The sequence below is a fragment of the Moschus berezovskii genome, chromosome 23 (genome assembly GCF_049115385.1).
Source record: "Moschus berezovskii isolate FMDL1 chromosome 23, NW_MosBer_1.0, whole genome shotgun sequence".
In the NCBI taxonomy this organism is placed as follows: Eukaryota; Metazoa; Chordata; class Mammalia; order Artiodactyla; family Moschidae; genus Moschus; species Moschus berezovskii.
The window spans coordinates 36,987,848-37,008,286 of NC_142482.1; the positions used below are offsets into that span (position 1 = coordinate 36,987,848).

At 46.3% G+C, this 20,439-nt stretch overlaps 1 protein-coding gene across 3 annotated transcripts; it reads right to left on the minus strand.

Annotated features, from left to right (window-relative positions):
• Positions 1-5,927: 5,927 nt before the first annotated feature.
• LOC129543257 (glutathione S-transferase A4) lies at positions 5,928-19,996 on the minus strand. 3 transcript variants are annotated; one of them, XM_055406319.2, is made up of 7 exons: positions 19,827-19,943; positions 18,774-18,878; positions 13,139-13,190; positions 11,187-11,319; positions 10,185-10,326; positions 8,027-8,158; positions 5,928-6,521 (listed from the first exon to the last, which is right to left on the minus strand). In XM_055406319.2, the coding sequence occupies exons 2-7, from the start codon at positions 18,858-18,860 to the stop codon at positions 6,399-6,401; spliced, it is 669 nt and encodes a 222-aa protein (XP_055262294.1). In that variant the 5' UTR covers positions 18,861-18,878; positions 19,827-19,943; the 3' UTR covers positions 5,928-6,398. The 3 variants fall into 3 exon arrangements, with proteins under 3 accessions (XP_055262294.1, XP_088687182.1, XP_088687184.1); XM_088831056.1 differs by lacking the exon at positions 13,139-13,190 and having other exon boundaries at positions 19,827-19,996; XM_088831058.1 differs by lacking the exons at positions 18,774-18,878; positions 19,827-19,943 and adding an exon at positions 17,919-18,107.
• Between the last annotated feature and the right edge of the window lie 443 nt (positions 19,997-20,439).

A 20,439-nucleotide genomic window follows, 5' to 3' on the forward strand; every position in this document is an offset into this window, starting at 1 on the left:
AAGCCACAGTTAGAACTGCAAATGGAACAACAGACTGGTTCCAAATCGGGAAAGGCTGTATATTGTCACTCTGCTTATTTAACTTATGTGCAGAATACATCATGCAAAATGCCAGGCTGGATGAAGCACAAGCTGGAATCAAGATTGCCAGGAGAAATATCAATAACCTCAGATACGCAGATGACACCACCTTTACGGCAGAAAGCCATAAAGAACTAAAGAGACTCTTGATGAAAGTGAAAGAGGAGAGTGAAAAAGTTGGCTTAAAGCTCAACATTCAGAAAACAAAGATCACGGCATCCGGTCCCATCACTTCATGGCAAATAGATGGAGACACAGTGGAAAAAGTAACAGATTTTATTTTGGGGGGCTCCAAAATCACTGCAGATGGTGACTGCAGCCATGAAATTTAAAGACGCTTACTCCTTGGAAGAAAAGTTATGACTAACCTAGACAGCATATTAAAAAGCAGAGACATTACTTTGTCAACAAAGGTCCATCTAGTCAAGGCTATGGTTTTTCCAGTAGTCATGTATGGATGTGAGAACTGGACTACAAAGAAAGCTGAGTGCCAAAGAATTGATGCTTTTGAACTGTGGTGTTGGAGAAGACTCTTGAGAGTCCCTTGGACGGCAAGGAGATCCAACCAGTCCATCCTAAAGGAAATCAGTCCTGAATATTCATTGGAAGGATTGATGCTGAAGCTGAAACTCCAATACTTTGGCCACCTGATTCGAAGAACTGACTCATTGGAAAAGACCCTGATGCTGGGAAAGATTGAAGGCTGGAGAAGGGGACGACAGAGGATGAGATGGTTGGATGGTATCACTGACTCGATGGACAAGAGTTTGAGTGACCTTCAGGAGTTAGCTTCTCTGAAGTACACTTCAGGTGATGGACAGGGAAGCCTGGTGTGCTGCAGTTCATAGGGTTGCAAAGAGTCGGAGACGACTGAGCAACTGAATTGAATTGATAAGGTACTTGCACCACCTGTGAAGTGATACAGTGTTGTTGAAAGTGGCCTTAATGTTGTTGTATATAAATATTACAAACTTCAGAACTACTAAAACCAGAAAAACACAAACTATAATTGACATGTTAAAAAAGGAGAAAAAATGGAATTATATAAATGCTCAATTAAAACAGGGCAGAAAAAGAGTAGAAGACAAAGCAAAAACGGTGGGGGGGTGAAGAACCAAGGCAACAAATAGAAAAGAGTCACACACACAAAAAAAGAGTAGAGATTAATGCAATCACATCAATAATCACTTTAAATGTGAATTGTCGTGGAAGATCATGGCATCTGGTCCCATCACTTCATGGGAAATAGATGAGGAAACAGTGACAGACTTCATTTTCTTGGGCTCCAAAATCACTGCAGGTGGTGACTGCAGCCACGAAATTAAAAGACGCTTACTCCTTCGAAGTAAAGTTATGACAAACCTAGACAGCATATTAAAAAGCAGAAACATTACTTTGCCAACAAAGATCTGTCTAGTCAAGGCTATGGTTTTTCCAGTGGTCATGTATGGATGTGAGAGTTTGGACTGTGAAGAAAGCTGAGTGCCAAAGAATTGATGCTTTTGAGCTGTGGTGTTAGAGAAGATTCTTGAGAGTCCCTTGGACTGCAAGGAGATCCAACCAGTCCATCCTAAAGGATACCACTCCTGGGTGTTCATTGGAAGGACAGATGTTGAGGCTGAAACTCCAATACTTTGGTCACCTCATGCGAAGAGTTGACTCATTGGAAAAGACTCTGATGCTGGGAGGGATTAGGGGCAGGAGGAGAAGGGGACAACAGAGGATGAGATGGCTGGATGGCATCACCGACTCGATGCACATGAGTTTGAGTGAACTCTGGGAGTTGGTGGTGGACAGGGAGGCCTGCATGCTGCAATTCATGGGGTTGCAAAGAGTCGGACACGACTGAGCGATTGAATTGAACTGAACTGTGCACAAGTTGGAAAAGAAATCTCCAGACACGAGGCAGAATGAGAGGAGTATAGAGTTTATTAAAGCAGGAGAAACTGTTAGAACAGTGGGCTGGCTCAAGGAAGAGCTGACTCCTTTCATGGATTAGTAGCCAATTTTTATAGTCTCAAGACAAAGAAAATTCCTGCTGGAAGGGTGGCATTAGGTGATTAGTTAGGGTGCTATAGGGTGGGTAATCGGGTGAGTATTTTTTCCTAATATGGGGTCAGGGAGCTGGCCAGTTTAGATCAGGGAGGCTCATGGCAATGGTTACTGTGGGACTTGGTCAGTTTGGAGATGACCTCGGTGCAGGGCTCCACCTCCGTGGCCTCCATATAAGGCTTTACACCTGTGACCGTGATACAGCGCTCCATGTGAATGTTGTAAACATTCATGAGTGGATTTTAAAACAAGACCCTATTTTTGGTTTTCTGCAAGAAATCCACTTTAAAGACACAGATTGATTAAACAGAGAAATTGATGGTGTGTGTCAAGTGCTTTGAAGAAAATAGGATGAGAACGAAACATGGGGTGTGGGGTTGGGCCACAGAGTTCATGATCAGAAGATTCCCTTAGTGGGAATGTTGAAGCTGATGGAACAAGGAGCCTGCCACGGAATCTTCTGGGCAGACAATTTGGGTTAAAGGAATAAAATGCACATACAACAAAGAGGGAGCACCAGCAAGTCCGAGAGCCTGGGCTCGTGGCCGCTTGCTGCAGACCCTGGAATTCACCTTCTGCGGTTCTGTCCACAGGCCCTTCCACACCCGCCCTCCTCAGGGACCCAGGCAGGAGTGTCACGTGTTCCTTTGGCACCCAGTCTGCCAAAGCCCCTCTAAGCAGCTTATGTTGGGTCCTGGGCCGAGTAGGTGCTGCAACTCCTCCTCTGACAGACACCAGAACCCCACACCGTTCAGCTCCTCCTTTTGTCCCAGAGGACACTGGAGCCCCCACAACTGCCCCGTTTATCTGCGGGGTGCCCTTTCACCCCATTGGCTCAGCTGCTGTGAGGTCTAACCTGTGAGCCTCATGGGCCCCTCTGCCCTGTCTCCCCCCTGCTTCACACGTCTGATTCCTTCCTGAACACAGCATGCTGACATCTTTGAGGACAACAATCTGCTGCCTCACCTCCTGGCTCTTTTACCAGAGTCTGGTGGCTCGTGAAGATGGGACGGTGGAGGCTGTTGAGACTAAAAGGTCTGGACCCCCAAAAAAGGTTGTGATAGGAAACTGCACCTGTGCAGGATGGGGGAGGGGGAGCTTGTCTCCAACATGGGAAGTGAACTGAATGATTTAAGGTCGTGTAACCCTGAGCAGCGGAGAAGGCACTGGCGACCCACTCCAGTACTCTTGCCTGGAAAATCCCACGGGCGGAGGAGTCTAATAGGCTGCAGTCCATGGGATCGCTAAGAGTCAGACACGACTGAGGCGACTTCACTTTCCCTTTTCCCTTTCATGCATTGGAGAAGGAAATGGCAACCCACTCCAGTGTTCTTGCCTAGAGAATCCCAGGGACGGGGGAGCCTGGTGGGCTGCCGTCTATGGGATCACACAGAGTCGGACACGACTGAAGTGTTTAGCAGCAGCAGCAGCAACCCTGAGCAGAGCGATGTGGGAACCTGTCTTCACTGGAGGCAGCTTGGCCTTCGTCTTTATTTTCGCTAATCCGCCAATTCAGCACAGACCCAACTTCCTCACTGGTTATCTTCTCCAAGAGCCAGCCTTGAGGGCCCCCTTGTGTCTGAGAGAATTTAAACCCCCAAAGCACTGTTTGCACAATGGCTTCTGGTCTGCTCGAATAATATTATCAGGCAATGGCCCTGGGTATTGAAATCCCACCCAGTCACATAACAGCTCCCATTTCATGCTGTCCTACACAACTCAACGACAGAGACCCCTGGTTGTTACCAAGTCAGTGTCTGCTCCCATGTGTAAATTAATCTCCAAATGAGGGTAAAGTGTTGGCCCTCATTGAAGTGTTGGAAGGGAGCAATCCAAGACGGCCCTTGCTCTGACACCAACTCCAGGTTCACGGTGGCGGCGGTTTAATTGTTCAGTTGTGTCCGACTCTTGTGACTCCATGGACTGTAGCCTGCCAGGCTCCTCTGTCCATGGAATTCTGCAGGCAAGAATACTGGAGTGGGTTGCCATTTCCAACTCCAGGGGATCTTCCTGACCCAGGGATCACACCCATGTCTCTTACTTCTCCTGCACTGGCAGGTGGGTTCTTTACCACTAGCGCCACCTGGGAAGCCCACAGAGTGTCACCCAAATGGCCTCCTGCCCGAACAGTCTGCTGGAAGGACTCACAGAACATGGTCATACTCACAGCAACGGTTTACTACAGGGAGAGGACACAGATGAAAATCGGTCAAGGGAAGAGATGCACAGGACTGAGTCCAGAAGAGTTCCAGGCTCGGAGTGTCCAGATGTCCTCATTCGGCAGAACCGGAAGTCCAGGGTTTTACTGGAGCTCTATCACATGGGCATGACTGACCACTCATGTGGCTGATCTGTCTCCAGCCCCCTCCAGAGTGGGGCTGACACCACATGACCCAGAGCCCCGCCCTACATCGCATGGTTGTTGTGGCTCAAAGCCTATGCCTGAAATCATACAGCCGTTGTTATCTACCTGGCCCAGGGCCCCTGGCAAACAAAGATACTCCTATCAGGCATGTCTCCCAATAGTAAATGGTAAGAGAGATTCCAAGGCTTAGAGATCAGCTTCCTGAAGCCAAGGCCAGACCTGTGTGTGGGGAAGGTGATTCTTTCCGCACTCCCATTCCCACCCCCATTCAGTTTCTTCTTTTTGTTCATTTGCTCCCAGGAGGCTGGTGGGAGCATCGGCCTGGACACCAGTGCTCCCCAGGACTGCCCGGTGATGCACCTGCTGCCAGCCCTTGCTCCTTCAGCAGCTCTAAGTATCTGAGTGATGACTGAGTGTTCAAATTGTGAAAATGTGAAGGCAGAAAACCATCTTCACATCCGTGTTGGATTTTCCTCTAATACAACTCCAAGGGGCTTGCATTGATTGTGACAGGCATGAAGGGTCACCTCGGGACTGTTTTTTTACATCTGGGCAGAAATCCCTCTTGCAGTAAGAAATGAGTGTGTTTTCTTTATGAGACGTGGATCAAACACTTGTTTTTCTCCAGTTTTTAAATTCCCAAGTATTAGCTACTCTTGAGCGGCAATTTTTTCTTTTCTAAACTTACTTCTGCTATTGACGCATCTATCTTGCCTACTGTGTGGTGACTTTTCTAAAACAGGGCTCTGTTTTAGGGTTCTGCCTTCTGGCACCCTGCCTGGCACAAAATAGGAGCTCAATTAATATTTAAGATGCAAGTCAACACATGTTTAAAGCAGTACTAATAAGTCATACTTTTAGTTCAGAAGTGCAAAAAAACTAGAAGCCTCTAAATAACCATTTGGGTAGTAACAGGATAAAAGTTATATATATTCATATCTTCTTACACGTATGTCAAATATAACTGGAAGGACATACAAATGATAATGATGTTTACCTGCGGGGACCAGACTGAAAAGAACTGGGAGGCAGGGCTGAAAACACTTCCAACAATATAAGTTTATTTTTGGCTGTCCTGAGTCTTTCTTGTTGCGCACGGGATTTCTCTAGTTGCAGCGAGCAGGGGCTACTCTCTAGTTGCGGTGTGTGAGATTCTCACTGAGGTAGCTTCTCTTGTTGTGGAGCATGGGATCAAGAGCACGTAGGCTTCAGCAGTTGTGGTGCATGGGCTTAGTTGCTCCATGGCACGTGGGATTTTAGGTCCGGGACCAGGGATCAAACCTGTGTCCCCTTCATTGGTAGGCAGATTCTTAACTACTGGGTCACCAGGGAAGTTCTTATATAGCCTTTTGTATATTTTTGATTTTTGAACCATGTGAATACATTATATATTCCAAATAATTTAACTTAAAAATTCTAGCGGCAGGGCAATGATTTGTAAATCCTTTATTTTAGTGAATATCAAAGGCATTCATTACTACCACGGATCTATTATAGCTCAGAGGAGAGTTACTCGCCATCTAGTAAACTAGACACTAAAAACAGGAAGAGACTGGGGAGGGCTGAGAATGGGATAAGGAGAGGACAAAAGCTCAGGGGACAGGCGATACAAGGTCCTACCCATCCTTGTTACCAGGAAATGAATAGACAGAGCAAGATCTAACTTAAAGGCTGACCTCTCCAAAAATTTTTCAGAACAGGTCCTGTAACAATCACTCACTGGACAAAAAAAACAGGTCGATGTTTCTCAAAGAGATATCAGGACATGAAAGACCAACTTAGGGACAGTATACACAGCACCACGACAGAGCTGGATCACGGCAGCCTGGCTTCAATTAAGACACTACTGTGGACACAGCAAGCTCCAGGGGCAGTGCTCACTCACAGCTGTACCGCTGTCCTATGGCATGAAGATGTTGTACACGGTTCTCACATAGATGTCATCGGGGGGAGGCTTCTTCTTGCTGCCAGGTTCAAGGAACTTCTTAATTGTAGGGATATTACTGATTTTCACTGTGTACTCCTGAAAAGAGAAAATGCAAAAGTTCAAGGCTAAAAGCAAAGGTATCTGTTTCTATGAAAATTGAACTTGAAAGTTGCTCAGTCATGTCCGACTCTTTGCAACCCCATGGACTATACAGTCCATGGAATTCTCCAGGCCAGAATACTGGAGTGGGTAGCTGTTCCCTTCTCCAGGGTATCTTCCCAACCCAGGTATTAAACCCAGGTCTCCTACACTGTAGGTGGATTCTTTACAGGCTGAGCCATTCTATGAAAATAAGGTGCTGCAAAATGGCCCAACAAAATATTTGCAATAAATATTCGTTACAGGGATCCAAACAGAGCCATAATCCAACATCTGTTGAGGGGCTGATCTGTTGGTATGATTATTTACAATCTCTGCCACAGTGGCTCGGATCTAGACCAGGCTTTATGCAAATCCACACCACGACGTCAACTCTTTTCAGAGACAGCAAAATAAAAAGATACTTAGAAAGGGATTATACTTGCTTAAAGAGAAAAAGAAGAATGACAAAAAAGACACAAGAAGTACCTCAAATGTATTGCTCTAAGAAAAAAGTTTAAATAAAAATACTTAAAATTCATCAGACAGTATAAGTTACATTTTAAGGTTCAGCTTCCTTGGACATTTTTACTCCTATTAACAAATGAATTCTCTTTCCAGCTGTGTGGAAGATGGCCAGTTGCATTTTTGTAGCCTAGGGTTCAGACACCAGATAGTCATGTAAACTTCAATGGAAAATCTCAGTTTTCATTCACAGAGTCAAATCTTAACAATTTTCAGTAATTGAGAGGAAAAATCCATTTGATCTGGTAAAAATTCTAAATTATATGGGCACTGAACATCCATTGTCTATAATTATTCTAATAAAATCTTTCAAAATAAAGAGGTCATTTATTTAAAAAGCTACTATTTACCAATGTCTCCTCTGTACAAAGCACAGCCTTAATTAAGCATGTGTACAAACATTATACAGAAGCATTCACACATATGTCACTAATATTAACAAAAACTCTACTACGGAATTTGTTTTAAGAGTGTAGTCATGCTGCAAAACCGAGAGACAACTTCTTTCATGTGTAAACAACTGCTCAGCTCTAAGGGCCTGGGAACCAGAAGACCAATTTCAAGTCTGTCCTTTTGTTTCATTTTAGTAACTAGAATCTAGCTTCCCTGATGGCTCAGTGGTAAAGAACCTGCCTGCCAGTGCAAGAGAAGCAGGTTTGATCCCTGGATCTGGAAGATCCCCTGGAGAAGGAAAGGAAATAGCAACCCACTGCAGTATTCTTGCCTGGGAAATCCCATGGACAGAGGAACCTGGCGGGGTACAGTTTATGGGGTCAGAAAACAGTTGGACACAACTTAGAGACTTCATAACAACACCACCATAATGAGAACCAAAAAAATTACATACACACACACAAACACAGAGCCAATCAATCAACAGACATTGAAGGAAGGCCTAAGAGTTGTGGGTCAATCTTCTAAAACATTAGTTTATTTACCTGGAGGTGAGGGAAGGCAGACAGGATATTAGGAATTTTCTCTTCTAGAGCCAAAATGGTCTGGAGTAGAATTATGTCTGCAAGACTCAGCTGATTACCAACAAGAAACCTTTGTCCATGACCCCGTAAAACCTGCAGGGTATAAATGTTTTACATCGGTTACAACAGTTGACATGGAGAAACTAATATAGCTATGGAGTCACTGCAGCATCTGAGAAGAGCTGAAACCATGGCCTTTTTATCTTTTTACAAATAACATCAACTAAGAGGAAGTTCCCTAAGAGAGAATGAGCAAAAAAGGTGTGGAAATTATAGCATCCATAGGTCTCTGCTTTATAACAGAACAAGACCCTGAAAAGCAGAAGAAAGCATTAATTCTGGATTTAGCATCTGGTGCTTTAAAAGGATACAGCTATTCTATAAACATGTCTACAGAAAAGAATTAGTCCTGATGCATTCAGGAGATGGTGGGAAGGATGTAAGAAGTAAGCCAATGGTCCCATCCAAGGAGTCTAATCTCATTTCCCAGTTCTGTGTTTCTACGATTGTCAGGACTCACAGTTGTAAACTAGACACGACAGTAAAAAAAAAAGCAGGCTTCCTTTAACACCTTCGAAGATCCCCTGGAGAAGGGAATGGCTGCCTACTCTGGTATTCTTGACTGGAGAATCCCATGGACAGAGGCTACAGTCTGTGGAGTCATAAAGAGTCAGACATGATGGAGCGACTAACACTTTCACTTCACTTTCAAGACCAAGAAAATCAAAAGAATGAGAATTCATCCTGACTCCCATACTGAGGGTAACATATAGGTGCTGAGATTCACAGGAATAGATGGCGATTGGAAAGAAGCAAGGAGCAGGGGTAGACCAGGGGAGAGCCTCTTTGCAGATATGTGTATGTGCGTGGATGTGTGTGTGTATGAGAGAGAGAGAGAGAGAGAGAGAGAGGGACTCTAAGATGATTCCAAATCAAACCGAGCGACTGGAGCCAGACTGGAGAAAGACAGAGAGTCTGGAACTGTAGTCAGAGGCCAGAGTTCCAGTCCTGGCTCCCACCTTAGGCGTGTCACCCAGTCTCTCTGTGGTTCTATTTCATTCTCTGTAAAAAGAAGGTAACAGGACCAGTGGTCCAGTGGCTAAGAATCTGCCTGTCAATGAAGGGGACACGAGTTTGATCCCCGGTCTGGGAAGTTTCCACATGCTGCGGAGCAACTAAGCCCTCGTGTCTCAACTACTGGAGCCCACACACCCTAGAGCCCCTGCTCGGCAACAGGGGAAACCACCATGATGATAAGTCCACGCGCTACACCTGGAGAGTAGCCCTCATTCACTGCAACCCAAGAAAACTGGTGTGCAGCCACAAACGCCCAGTGCAGCCACAAATAACTAAATCAAGAAGAAAGTAATAACTTTCAGCTCGTATGTCTGGTGGAGTTCTGTCGTAGTCTGACTCACAGGGAGACAGAAGCTGGCAGTGACCCTTATCCGAGACACCTGTTCCTCCCTCACCACAGCCCATTTCTGCATCATCATATTTTACATTCACAAAGTGCCTGCAGGCAAGAGGCCACGAAACCAAGGACAGAGACACTCAGAAAGTACCTCTCTTCCTTCTTATCTACTTCCACGTCAATGGCCAGAGGAAATCTGCCAATTCCAGGCTTTTACTTGCTCTTGTTTTTTAACTGAGGCGTTTAAAATAATCCTTCTCCGTTGAGGAAAAGAGAGGAGGAGCTGAAGCTCAGAAAAACAGATACCGTAATGAGACAAGAAAGATTACAAAAGAGAACAAAAGGGAAGAGAAATAAAACAGCCATGGTTCTTCTCTTCATATCCAACTATCAAGTAGGATGGAACGAAAGAAGGAATGAAGGAGCTGGTTTCTGCTCTTCTGTATCCTGCGCAGGGTGGCACCTGGCAAAGGGAAGCAATGACAATGCACACATGGGTGAGCCTGTATCTTTGCCAGAGAGCATGGAAGACTCTGGAAGAGTTGGGGAGGCTCCAAGACATGCTGGCTTTGTGCTGATGCAACTGTCAGCTCTTTGGAACCCAGGAAGCTGGTCTAGCAGGGGTCAGCTTTTACTCTGCCTGAGCAGAAGAGGGGCGTTTTGTGGTCTGGTGATGCCCTGTTCACAGGCTTCGCTGCCACCTACCTTTTCGAACACAGGAAAGTATCTAATTATAGCCTTCTGGGCCATATTAGCCACTTCCTTTTGCTGATCATCTGGTTTGAGGAAAGGATGCATGATAAGCAGTTCCAGAAGATCCAGGGTCCCCTCCACATACATGTCAATCCTTCAAAACACACACAGAAAGCATTTTCTCAGTGGCCCCTCATTGGCTCCAACAGCTAAATATCCAGAGTGCTTTTCTCTTATAGCTCAGGCTACTTAAGTATCAAGAAACATTCATCTCCACCTGTCCCTTAACAGCAAAGATGCAAAGTCAACTCTAGTTATAAATCAGAAAACTTCTTCAGAGAAACCCATCATAAATCTCGAAGCACCAGAGTCATGGGGGTCCCTTCTCTTGCCTCCTCACTCCAGCACCCATGCTCAGTATGGGTACAACTTCACATTTGTAAAAATAGTGGGTTCCATTTACAGAATACTTGGTGTATACGAGGAGTGGTGCTAAATACCCTATATCTAATATTTCACTGAATCCTACAGCATTATGAGGAATATACTATTAGTATCCCCATCACACGGGAAACAACTCATCAGGACACTGGAGCCTAACACTTTGCCCAGGGGCATGATCCAGGAGGTACAAAGATCAGGCTCTGAGTTCAAATTATAAGCCAGTGCACAGTATTCTGGGCCTTGAATGTCACAGCAGCTTCTGATTCCTAATACTCAGTGATAATAGATTTGCAAGAACGGAAAATAAAATAATATCAAAGCATTTAAGGATGTTGAAACCTGCACCACACCCCAGACACAGTCTCTAATATCCGAACTCAATCCTTTCCTCTCATTTTACTCAGTCTCCATACTGATTTTCCAAGTGGTCTTGATGACCTTTCTGGAGGTTTGTTCCTTGTTCACACTAACGATACAGGACATTCAGTGGACCGGGGGCTGTGGAGGATGGCTAATGAGCTAAGAATTGGTAAAGGTATAATTGAGAACACCCCAGAGGAGCCACAGTACAGGGTTCTCTCCTTGAGGTCTTTGCCAAAGAGATGGTGCTTGTCTGCGATGTAGTGGAGGATGCTCCGGGTCTGCACCAGCTTCATCCCGTCAATTTCAACCATTGGCACTTGTTGAAACAGCAGGTGGTTACCTGGGAACAGAAGCCCAGAGTTAGAAGTGCTAGAAGTGCTCTCTCCCCTTGACCCCATCCCTCAAAAAATGCTCTGCTGAATAGGGCCACAGCCTTAAGAAATAGTGTAAAGCTCCCCCAACTTCATTCAGGGGTGCTGATTTAGCCATAAAACAAGACTTAAACCTAGCATGGACATAAACCTTTCAATTTTGACCCCAGGAAAAATGGTCTCAGTGTAAAGGGTGAGGGGTAACACAGTGAAGACATCTCTACAGAGCTGTGCTGGCCAATAGTAGCCAGTAATGGCATGTGTATGCTGCTGCTGCTGCTAAGTCACTTTAGTCGTGTCCGACTCTGTGCGACCCCATAGACAGCAGCCCACCAGGCTCCCCCGTCCCTGGGATTCTCCAGGCAAGAACACTGGAGTGGGCTGCCATTTCCTTCTCCAATGCATGAAAGTGCAAAGGGAAAGTGAAGTCTGACTCTTCGCGACCCCATGGACTGCAGCCTACCAGGCTCCTCCATCCATGGGATTTTCCAGGCAAGAGTACTGGAGTGGGGTTGCCAATGCTTTCTCCGGGATGTGTATAGTTAAGCCTAAATTTAAATTGAACTTTTTATTTTTTTTTTGTGGCTGAGGCATGCAGCTTGCAGGATCTTAGTTCCCTGATTAGGGATTGAACCTGGGCCCACAACAGTGAGCCTAGAATCTTAACCACTTAGCCACCAGGGAACTCTAAATCAATTAAAAATTTTTAAAGCTTAATTTTTTTTTGGCTGTGCCTGTGCCATGGAGCATGCAGAATCTTAGTTCCCTGAGTGGGGACTGATTCCAAGCCGTGCTGCAGTGGAAGTGCAGAGTCTTAACCACCGAGTCACCAGCGAAGTCCTAAAACTTTTGAAAACTTTAAGTCACTTCCTTCGTCTCCATGGATACAAGTGCTCAGGAGTCACACATGGCTGGTGGCTCCTGCAATGGCCAGTGTGGAACAAAACAGCCATCTGTGTAGCGTGTCTGTGACTGTGTCACTTTGTCAGTCTGACGATGAAGCCCAAGGCACCAACTGATACTAACGTACAGGCATCCACTGCCACAGCCCACCTACTGCCAAGTACGCAGTCACTGGTCAAAAGGTCACCCCTTACTTTCTTCAAGAAGACTGTCTCAAACATTTCACCAAACCCCAGGAAGAGTCACAAGTATAGCACACAGCCCAGTCCTGGGGGGCTCGAGGTGGGTTGTGGGCAGATGTATACTCAGCACGTGCGGAGTGTCACTTATGATGGAGACATCACAGCACTGCAGAGCTGGTCCCTCTCCGGGGATCCTTGAGTTGGGCCTCAGGACCCTGCTGATGGCAAGGAAGGAGGCTGCTTACAGGGATCTGGGTGTGGAGGGAGGGTGTGACAGGCAGGCCTTTCACTGCTGTCTCATCTGTTTGGTACTTACTTGAGAAAGCAGCCCAGTGTAAACAGGGACTTTTATCTGCATACTTCAAGCAGATGCCTCAGGTAATATGTAGGAGGTGGAAATTGAGGAGGGAAGGGATGAGGGAGCAAAAGAAAGAGAGGAAAAGGTAGAGGAAGGTTGGGGAGGAGAGGTGGAGAAGGGCTGCCCAGTGGACAGAGGGAAGAACTACTCCCCTTTGACTGGCTTTTATAGAACTACTGACTATCAAGTGACTTTCTAGCAATTTCGGCCACTGTTCCCTCCTGCTTGTCTGGTTTTAGGATACCGTTCTGGATGTTTAGTGTCAGGTGCATCTTTGTCCTTCCACTTAAATATCAGTTCTTTAAAAAATCAGCACTATCGACAGTAATACATTTTTATACTCACCATCCTGCAACTTCTGCAACTGTTCTTTTGTTTCTAAAAATTCTTCATCAAACTAAATTAAAAAAGACACCCCCCCAAAAAAAGAAGGGAAATGTCATTATGGTTTTAGGGCCAAAAATACCAAGTTAAACTGCCTGAAAAACAGAAAGAACATACTCAGTACCCATATCTTGGTTTCTAAATATCCCTGGGCTCCCAGGAGTAAAAGTTGATTCTGTTATGTCAAAAAGTGAGGACGTACTCGAAGACTAACAGATATATGTCAAAGGGAAAGGCACGTGGGACCCTACCCAAGAGGGATTCCCTAGCCACATCTGGGACAATTCAAGTGATATCAGGCATAGATGAGAATACCATCAGCCAAAAAAATCCCCGTGTCCATAAATGATGATTCAAAAAAAAAAGGAAGAAGAAAGCTCTCTTTTCCAGAATTAGCACTAATTAACGCAGAATGGCTGAAACTGCAATACTTTGGCCACCTCATGCGACGAGTTGACTCACTGGAAAAGACTCTGATGCTGGGAAAGGTTGAGGGCGGGAGGAGAAGGGGACGACCGAGAATGAGATGGCTGGATGGTATCACTGACTCTGTGGACATGAGTTTGGGTGAACTCAGGGAGTTGGTGATGGATAGGGAGGCCTGGCGTGCTGTGATTCATGGGGTCACGGAGAGTCGGACACGACTGAGCGACTGAACTGAACTGAACTGAACGCAGAATTGTTCCTAATTAATGATAAACTTAGAAAATCACCAATTTTCACCCTATAATGTAATAACTGACTCTGATAAGGATCAAGATGCTGAAATTGTTGGGTCATTGGGCATAGACTATTCACACAAAGCATCATCCTGCAGGTTACTCGTTATGACAAAGAAAAAATGTCTCTGCAGATGTGGGAATCACACCATCTACCTAACCAAGTAGTCAAGCTCAGTTCCCCACTGGGGGCCATCTTGAGGCATCTCACACTCCCTGCTGTGGCAGTGAGGACACAGCGACACAGAAGAAACAGCATCCCAACCAATTTAACCTGGATGGAACCGCAAGGTGAAAAGGGGACGTATCCAGAACGTGCAACACTCCGTAATATACAAATAGTCTGGACTCTTTCCAACCTACAGAACTGTTGTTTTTAGGCTCCTCCAGGATGGGCAGGTTTGGAAGCCAGTTGCGGGGACAGACTTTCTGCCTTTGCGGCTCCTGCTCTGTGGTCTTCATCACTTGTCTGGCTCCCGTTTCCTAGACATCCATCCACTTCCTGACTGAAAGCATGAGCCCTGCTCTCAAAGGCAAATCTTTATTTACAAGGGATTCGACTGTAGCCAGGTAAACCTCCACTGAAAATTCTTTAGGCCATTTGGCCTCCAAGTCACATTAGTGAAGTGAAGTGAAGTCGCTCAGTCGTGTCTGACTCTTTGCGACCCCATGGACTGTAGCCTACCAGGCTCCTCCAGGCAAGTGTACTGGAGTGGGTTGCTGCTTCCTTCTCCAGGAGATCTTCCCAGCCCAGGGATCGAACCCAGGTCTCCCTCATTGGAGGCAGATACTTTACCATCTGAGCCACCAGGGAAGCCCACATTACTGACTCTTTATTTCTCTTGGCAGAAATTCATGCAAGAGTTTCAATTCCTCTTTCACACATTCCTTCTCTGTTAAGTGAAGAGTATGAAAGAAGAGAACAAAATGTAGATTCTGCTCTAGATGAAAAGAGACCAGAGACATAACCACCAAGTGTCTAAATCTTGATTAGATCTTGGATGGGGGAGTGGTAGTTATAACTACTAAAGAGATACATTTAACAGTTATATAGATATTTGGGGCACAAGAGGCAACTTCTGAATTTGGGTTGTATATAAGATGTTGTAAAACTGATGTTATTTTCTTAGTTGTGACAATGATATTACAGTTATGGGGACAATTTTATTTTTTTCTTAACAGGAAGACACATGCTGATGTCTGCAACTTACTTTCAAATGATTAAGAATAAAAGAAAGCAGAGACAGAAGAAGGAAGGAGGCAAACAGCAAAATGTTAGCACCTGGTGAGTTTAGTTGAAATGTATCCAATTTACTATCACAACTTTTCTGTAGATTTTAAAGTTTCTAAACTAAAAGTTTGGGAGGAAAAGAAACACTGCAAAGTCCCTTTTCTTGTGACATATACAACATGCTTGAATACAGTGATGTCCTTCTCAAGTCCACCGAGGCCCCAAGTCCCTGGGGGGTTCCCAGTCAAGTCTGTGCCCTGCGCTGCCCCTCACCCCATGTCATCCCAGGAAGGACAGAGCTGCAGCACAGACTTGGCCATTCTTTCCTCCACCTCACCTAGTCGACCAGAGGGGCATCAAGATGACAGGTGAAGGAATGGCTTCTCCTATTCCCAGGGCCCTCCACCGAAGAGAGGGCCTCAGTGCCACTGGAGGCACTCCATCTGGGGCCCAGGAAGCAGTAGCCTCAGGGTAAGAATGTTCTGGGCGTTTGTCCAAACGCCCAGCTGGTCAGCTGTGATGCCGAGGTGTTTCCACTGCACCATTGCTCTCACACTTCTATGACCCTGATCATGTATAAAGCACATGGGAAAGCGTGTGTATGTGCCAGACCCCAGGCCCATCCCTTAGAGATACACCTCCAGTAGCTGGGAGAGAGCAGGAATGTACATTAAAAAAAAAACAAGCCTTTCCAAGCAACATGGATGGACCTAGAGATTAACATACTAAATGAAGTCAAAGAAAAATATCATATGACATCATTTATATGTGAAGTCTTGAAAACAAATGCCACAAATGAACCTGTTTATAAAATAGAAACAGACTTTCAGACATAGTACACAAACTTATGGTTACCAGCGTGGGGGAAGAAGGCACAGGAGGGACACATTAGGAGTTTGGGATTAGCAGATATATACCACTATATACAAAATAGATAAACAAGGATCTAATATGTAGTGCAGAGAACTACATTCAGTGTCTTGTAATAACCTATACTGGAAAAGAATCTCAAAAATATTTATAATTGAATCACTTTGCTGTATACCTGAAATAGTATAAATCAACTGGACTTCAATGAAATTTCTTTCTAATTCCTTCCAAATGGCTCCGATTCTGGTTTTTGACTCCTGGGAACATGTAACAGAATGTATGCTCTCTCTCACTAGGGAAACTCTCTCGTGTAAAACTACTGGTCTGTAAGAAGAAACTGGCACCAGAACAGGAGAGGAGAGGGCGGGAGATGGAGGAAGGTAAAAAGCACACGAGGCAGAGCTTGGAGGAGCTGGCGACTGTCCGGGGGCTGCCCCGGGGCTGTAAGGACAGACAGTGTGCGGTTTCTGTCCACAAAATCAGCGGTCTCTGTTCCCTGACGGGGTGCTGATCCCCCAGGGGATCCTCTGGAGAAGTGCCCCCATCCACATCAGGCACTCCCTCTCTCTCCACACCCCCCCTTATTCTAAGCAGACTGCCCAAAAGTCCTGAATGAGGAGCGCGTGGCCTTCATGTCTTCTCACTTACACTGTTCATTCCTCCTCTTCACAAGGAGGATCTGACCGGGTGAAGGGGGGGTCTTTGGGCAAATGAAGCTCCAAGCAGCCAAGATGCAGCACCCAGCACACAGCAGGGTCTGAGGACTCAAACCAAGTATGAGTCGGAAGATGCTGACTCCCGGAATGAGGCCAGGCTGCCTCTCAGCAGGTGTGAGGCACCTGTTTCCTGGGATGTGTGTGCTTTACACGCCAGGCTCTACCTGACAGTGTGACCCTGGAAATCATGAACTCACCCAGCCGCTATAGCCCGGCCCTCCTGACTATTTCAGATATGACTGAACACAGATGTGGCTGACAATGTCTTTGGGCACAGACATGGGAGGGATCCCCGGTACCAACTTTGGGGCATGGCTCCTGTAAACCACGTGGTCAGCCCTCATGAGGTAGGCCAGTCTTTCTCCTGGTTAGAGAACCCGGTCAGAGAAGTGGACTCGAGACCCACGCCCCACGCTGGGCTAAGTACTCTACCCTACCTGCCTGCCTGGTCCGGGGGAGGTGGATCATACGACCCATGTTCCCTTTTGTTTAACTTACTTAGGGTTGGGTTGCTATGACTGTAACCAAGAATCCTGACCCACAGCTGAGTAGGAAGCACAGAATGAAGCTAGGGGGGAAGGGATTTGGACAAGGGCTTCCAGTATCTACATACAAGACAACAACTGCAAGCTCAGAAGCACACAGGGTCAGACAGGCGACATAAATAAGCCGAACAGGCTCAAGTCAAGGGATCAAGAACTGTTGCACTCTCTTAACACAATTAGAGAAAGTGTTCTAAGATCACAGGGAATGGTGGAGACTATATAAACTGGAAACGTCCATCTGCAGGGGCTGCGCCCCTTAGAGTCAGCAATGGCTGCCCTATGAAAATGAGACCCTAGGAGCATCAGATCTTCCAACTTCTCAAGAGACGTCAGAAATCAGAATCTGTATATAAAAATGGTATCAACGAACTGAGAAAACTGTAAAATGCTGTGTGGTGATATGACAGGCAAGGCAATCAAAGCCTAACCAAACCAACAAATAAAAAACAAACCCCAAAACCCAACTATCTTCATTTATCGCCTTTGGATAATGACTCATTATTCTGAAAATAGATAGAAAAAAATCAAGCATTTATCCTGCTTTTCTGATGTGAACGGTAATGTGCTTCAAGGTAATTAAGTACATAACCAGCGAACAAACACTCTTTATAAGAGAATCACAGCTAAATTCAGGTGAAATAACAGAAAGAGGAAAATCACCATTTGGTAACCCCTCACAGTGGTGGTGATCAAGGCCGCAAAGAGGGTCGCTGAAAGGGTAACAGAGGAAAACTGCATACTGTGGGAACAGGCTGATGTCACGGAAACACACTGATCAAACTCAGCAACTCTGAACACCAGACAGGCAGACGTCATGAGCCTGTGATGTCGCCTAAGAGAAATATGTTCACACTACCACCTTTGCTGCAGTCTGGCAGGAAAAAAAAAAAAAGAGAGGAGGAGAAAAAGGAGCCTGGATTGGATCAGACTTCTGGATCCAATTAGTAGTTTACAGGAAACAGAAGAGGGGAACAGGTTAAAAAGAGAGCAAATCCATCAAATTCAGAAGGAGGGGCATTCTACAAGCAGTTACGTCCACAAATGGCCCCAGGAACAACCACAGACATTCAGCATCCAAATCCTGACTACTAATACCTGTCTTACATTTCCATCAAGAAGAAGCTCCAAGAACAGAGCAAAAACAAGACCAAAAACACTGTGGGCCAAAGCATAGGGGCATGCTGGGGCTTCAAGCCTGAAGCTACTAAAGTAAATAGGAAACAAACCTAAACCTAGAGATTTTACAGTCACACAGTTCTGGGTGTAATTGGCAAATAGCAGGTTCATTCCTGTTTTCCTCATTATAAATATTTACTGGTGGTAGATCAGAGGCAAATGTTTAAGGCTGAAAGTAAAAGAGAATTTCATCAACTACACTCCATTTAGAAAAAGAAAAAATCTTGAGAGGAAGGACTCTTCTGACTCACTGAAGCAGGTCCGTAATATTACTGGGAGAGGGCAGTGCTCAACGTTATAGGACAAATCTGTGCAGAAACACCAGTATAGCTAGGGTACCTCGACTCCGGCAGCAGCTAACACCCATCGCACGGATTCCATCCGGCCTCGTCCGTTGGGATAGTGGAGCTTGGGTTTCGTGGCCATCACGGTCTTTTAGGTTTTCTGAAACACAAACGCAGCACTCTTCGCAAAAGAACAGCCTCGATTTCGCGTCCTCAGTCCAGTGTTCAGGGGCTAACTGAATATTCAGGGTTTTGACACACGAAACTGTTTGGGGTGTTCTGTGGGGTTTGGGGGAGGAGGGATTTTGTGGTTGTTTTTTTTTTTTTAACTGCGTTTTTCCTCAATAAAAACAGACCACCATTTTAAAACCTTAAAAAACAACCACCACCTTTGCCTTTCAAATTGTTTCACAGCTTTATGATTTATTATTCTGGATCTTGGGAAGCGGGGGGCTACTTCCTGTAAAGACATTTGGGCTAGCAGCACAGGATTTCACAAAATCAGAACATCATATACTTTGACCTTGAAAATCTGAGATTTCCAAAGTCGGTCTGTGCAGGCCAGACGCCAAGGACCGCGGAGGAGACGTCCACACCCATGGAACCTCTGCAAAAATTCACTTTCACACGCATCATATTCGAGCCTCACAGCAACAGGAGGAGGAGGGGTCAATTATTACTATTGTCTGCAAAACGTGCGTCTGCGGGCAGGCCCGCTGTGGTGGCCCCGAACCCTGCACACACCCGCCCCGCCTGGACAGAAGCCCCCAGGTCCTTGTTGCGCCCAGGCCACCGCTCGGCACCCGAGACAGGCTCCCCGCGCTCCGCGCGGCCCCTCAGTCCGCGCTGGGGGACCATCAGAGCCTGCCTCCCACCCAGGGCTCTGGACTGCACAGAGCGGGTTAATAAGGATACGCACGCCGACCAAGTAAGACCCCCCCACCCCAACCCAGGGGTCCCTGTCTGCCCCGATGGGGACAGGGCCGTGGGAGGGAGACAGGGATAGGATGAATGCAGGGGTGATTCCAGGATGGGGTGAGAGACGCGGAGCCGGGAGAAACAAGAAGAGCGGGGAAGGGGAGGTGGGAGTGACAAGAGGGAGACAGACCTGGCTCCACTCGGGGGGACCAGAACCGCACAAAGGCGCCCAGCGAGCGGCCTGCAGCCGGGGGACCCGTGGGCGGCCCTCGGCGCCCTCGGTGGGCGAGGCTCCAGAATATTTCACCAATAGAGAAGGCAATATTTAGCATACTCCACCCATCTGCAAGGCATGCTGGATAATACGCAAACAACTCCAAATCAAGCCCCTTTTAATAGCAATTTTTGCAATTTGAGGAAATAATTTTTAAGTGTTAGTTAGGTTTGGACTTTAGTTTAAGAAGTATTTCAGAGGTCCGGCATTTAGAAAGGAAAGAAAAAGTCGACATATGCGTAAAGGGCAAAATTTCTTCCAGTTTATATACTGCGTGCACTGCCGCTGTTTCTCGGATGTGAGGGCGATCTGGTTGCGACATCTGTCACCCCATTGATCGCCAGGGTTGATTCGGCTGATCTGGCTGGCTAGGCGGGTGTCCCCTTCCTCCCTCACCGCTCCATGTGCGTCCCTCCCGAAGCTGCGCGCTCGGTCGAAGAGGACGACCATCCCCGCTAGAGGAGGACCGGTCTTCGGTCAAGGGTATACGAGTAGCTGCGCTCCCCTGCTAGAACCTCCAAACAAGCTC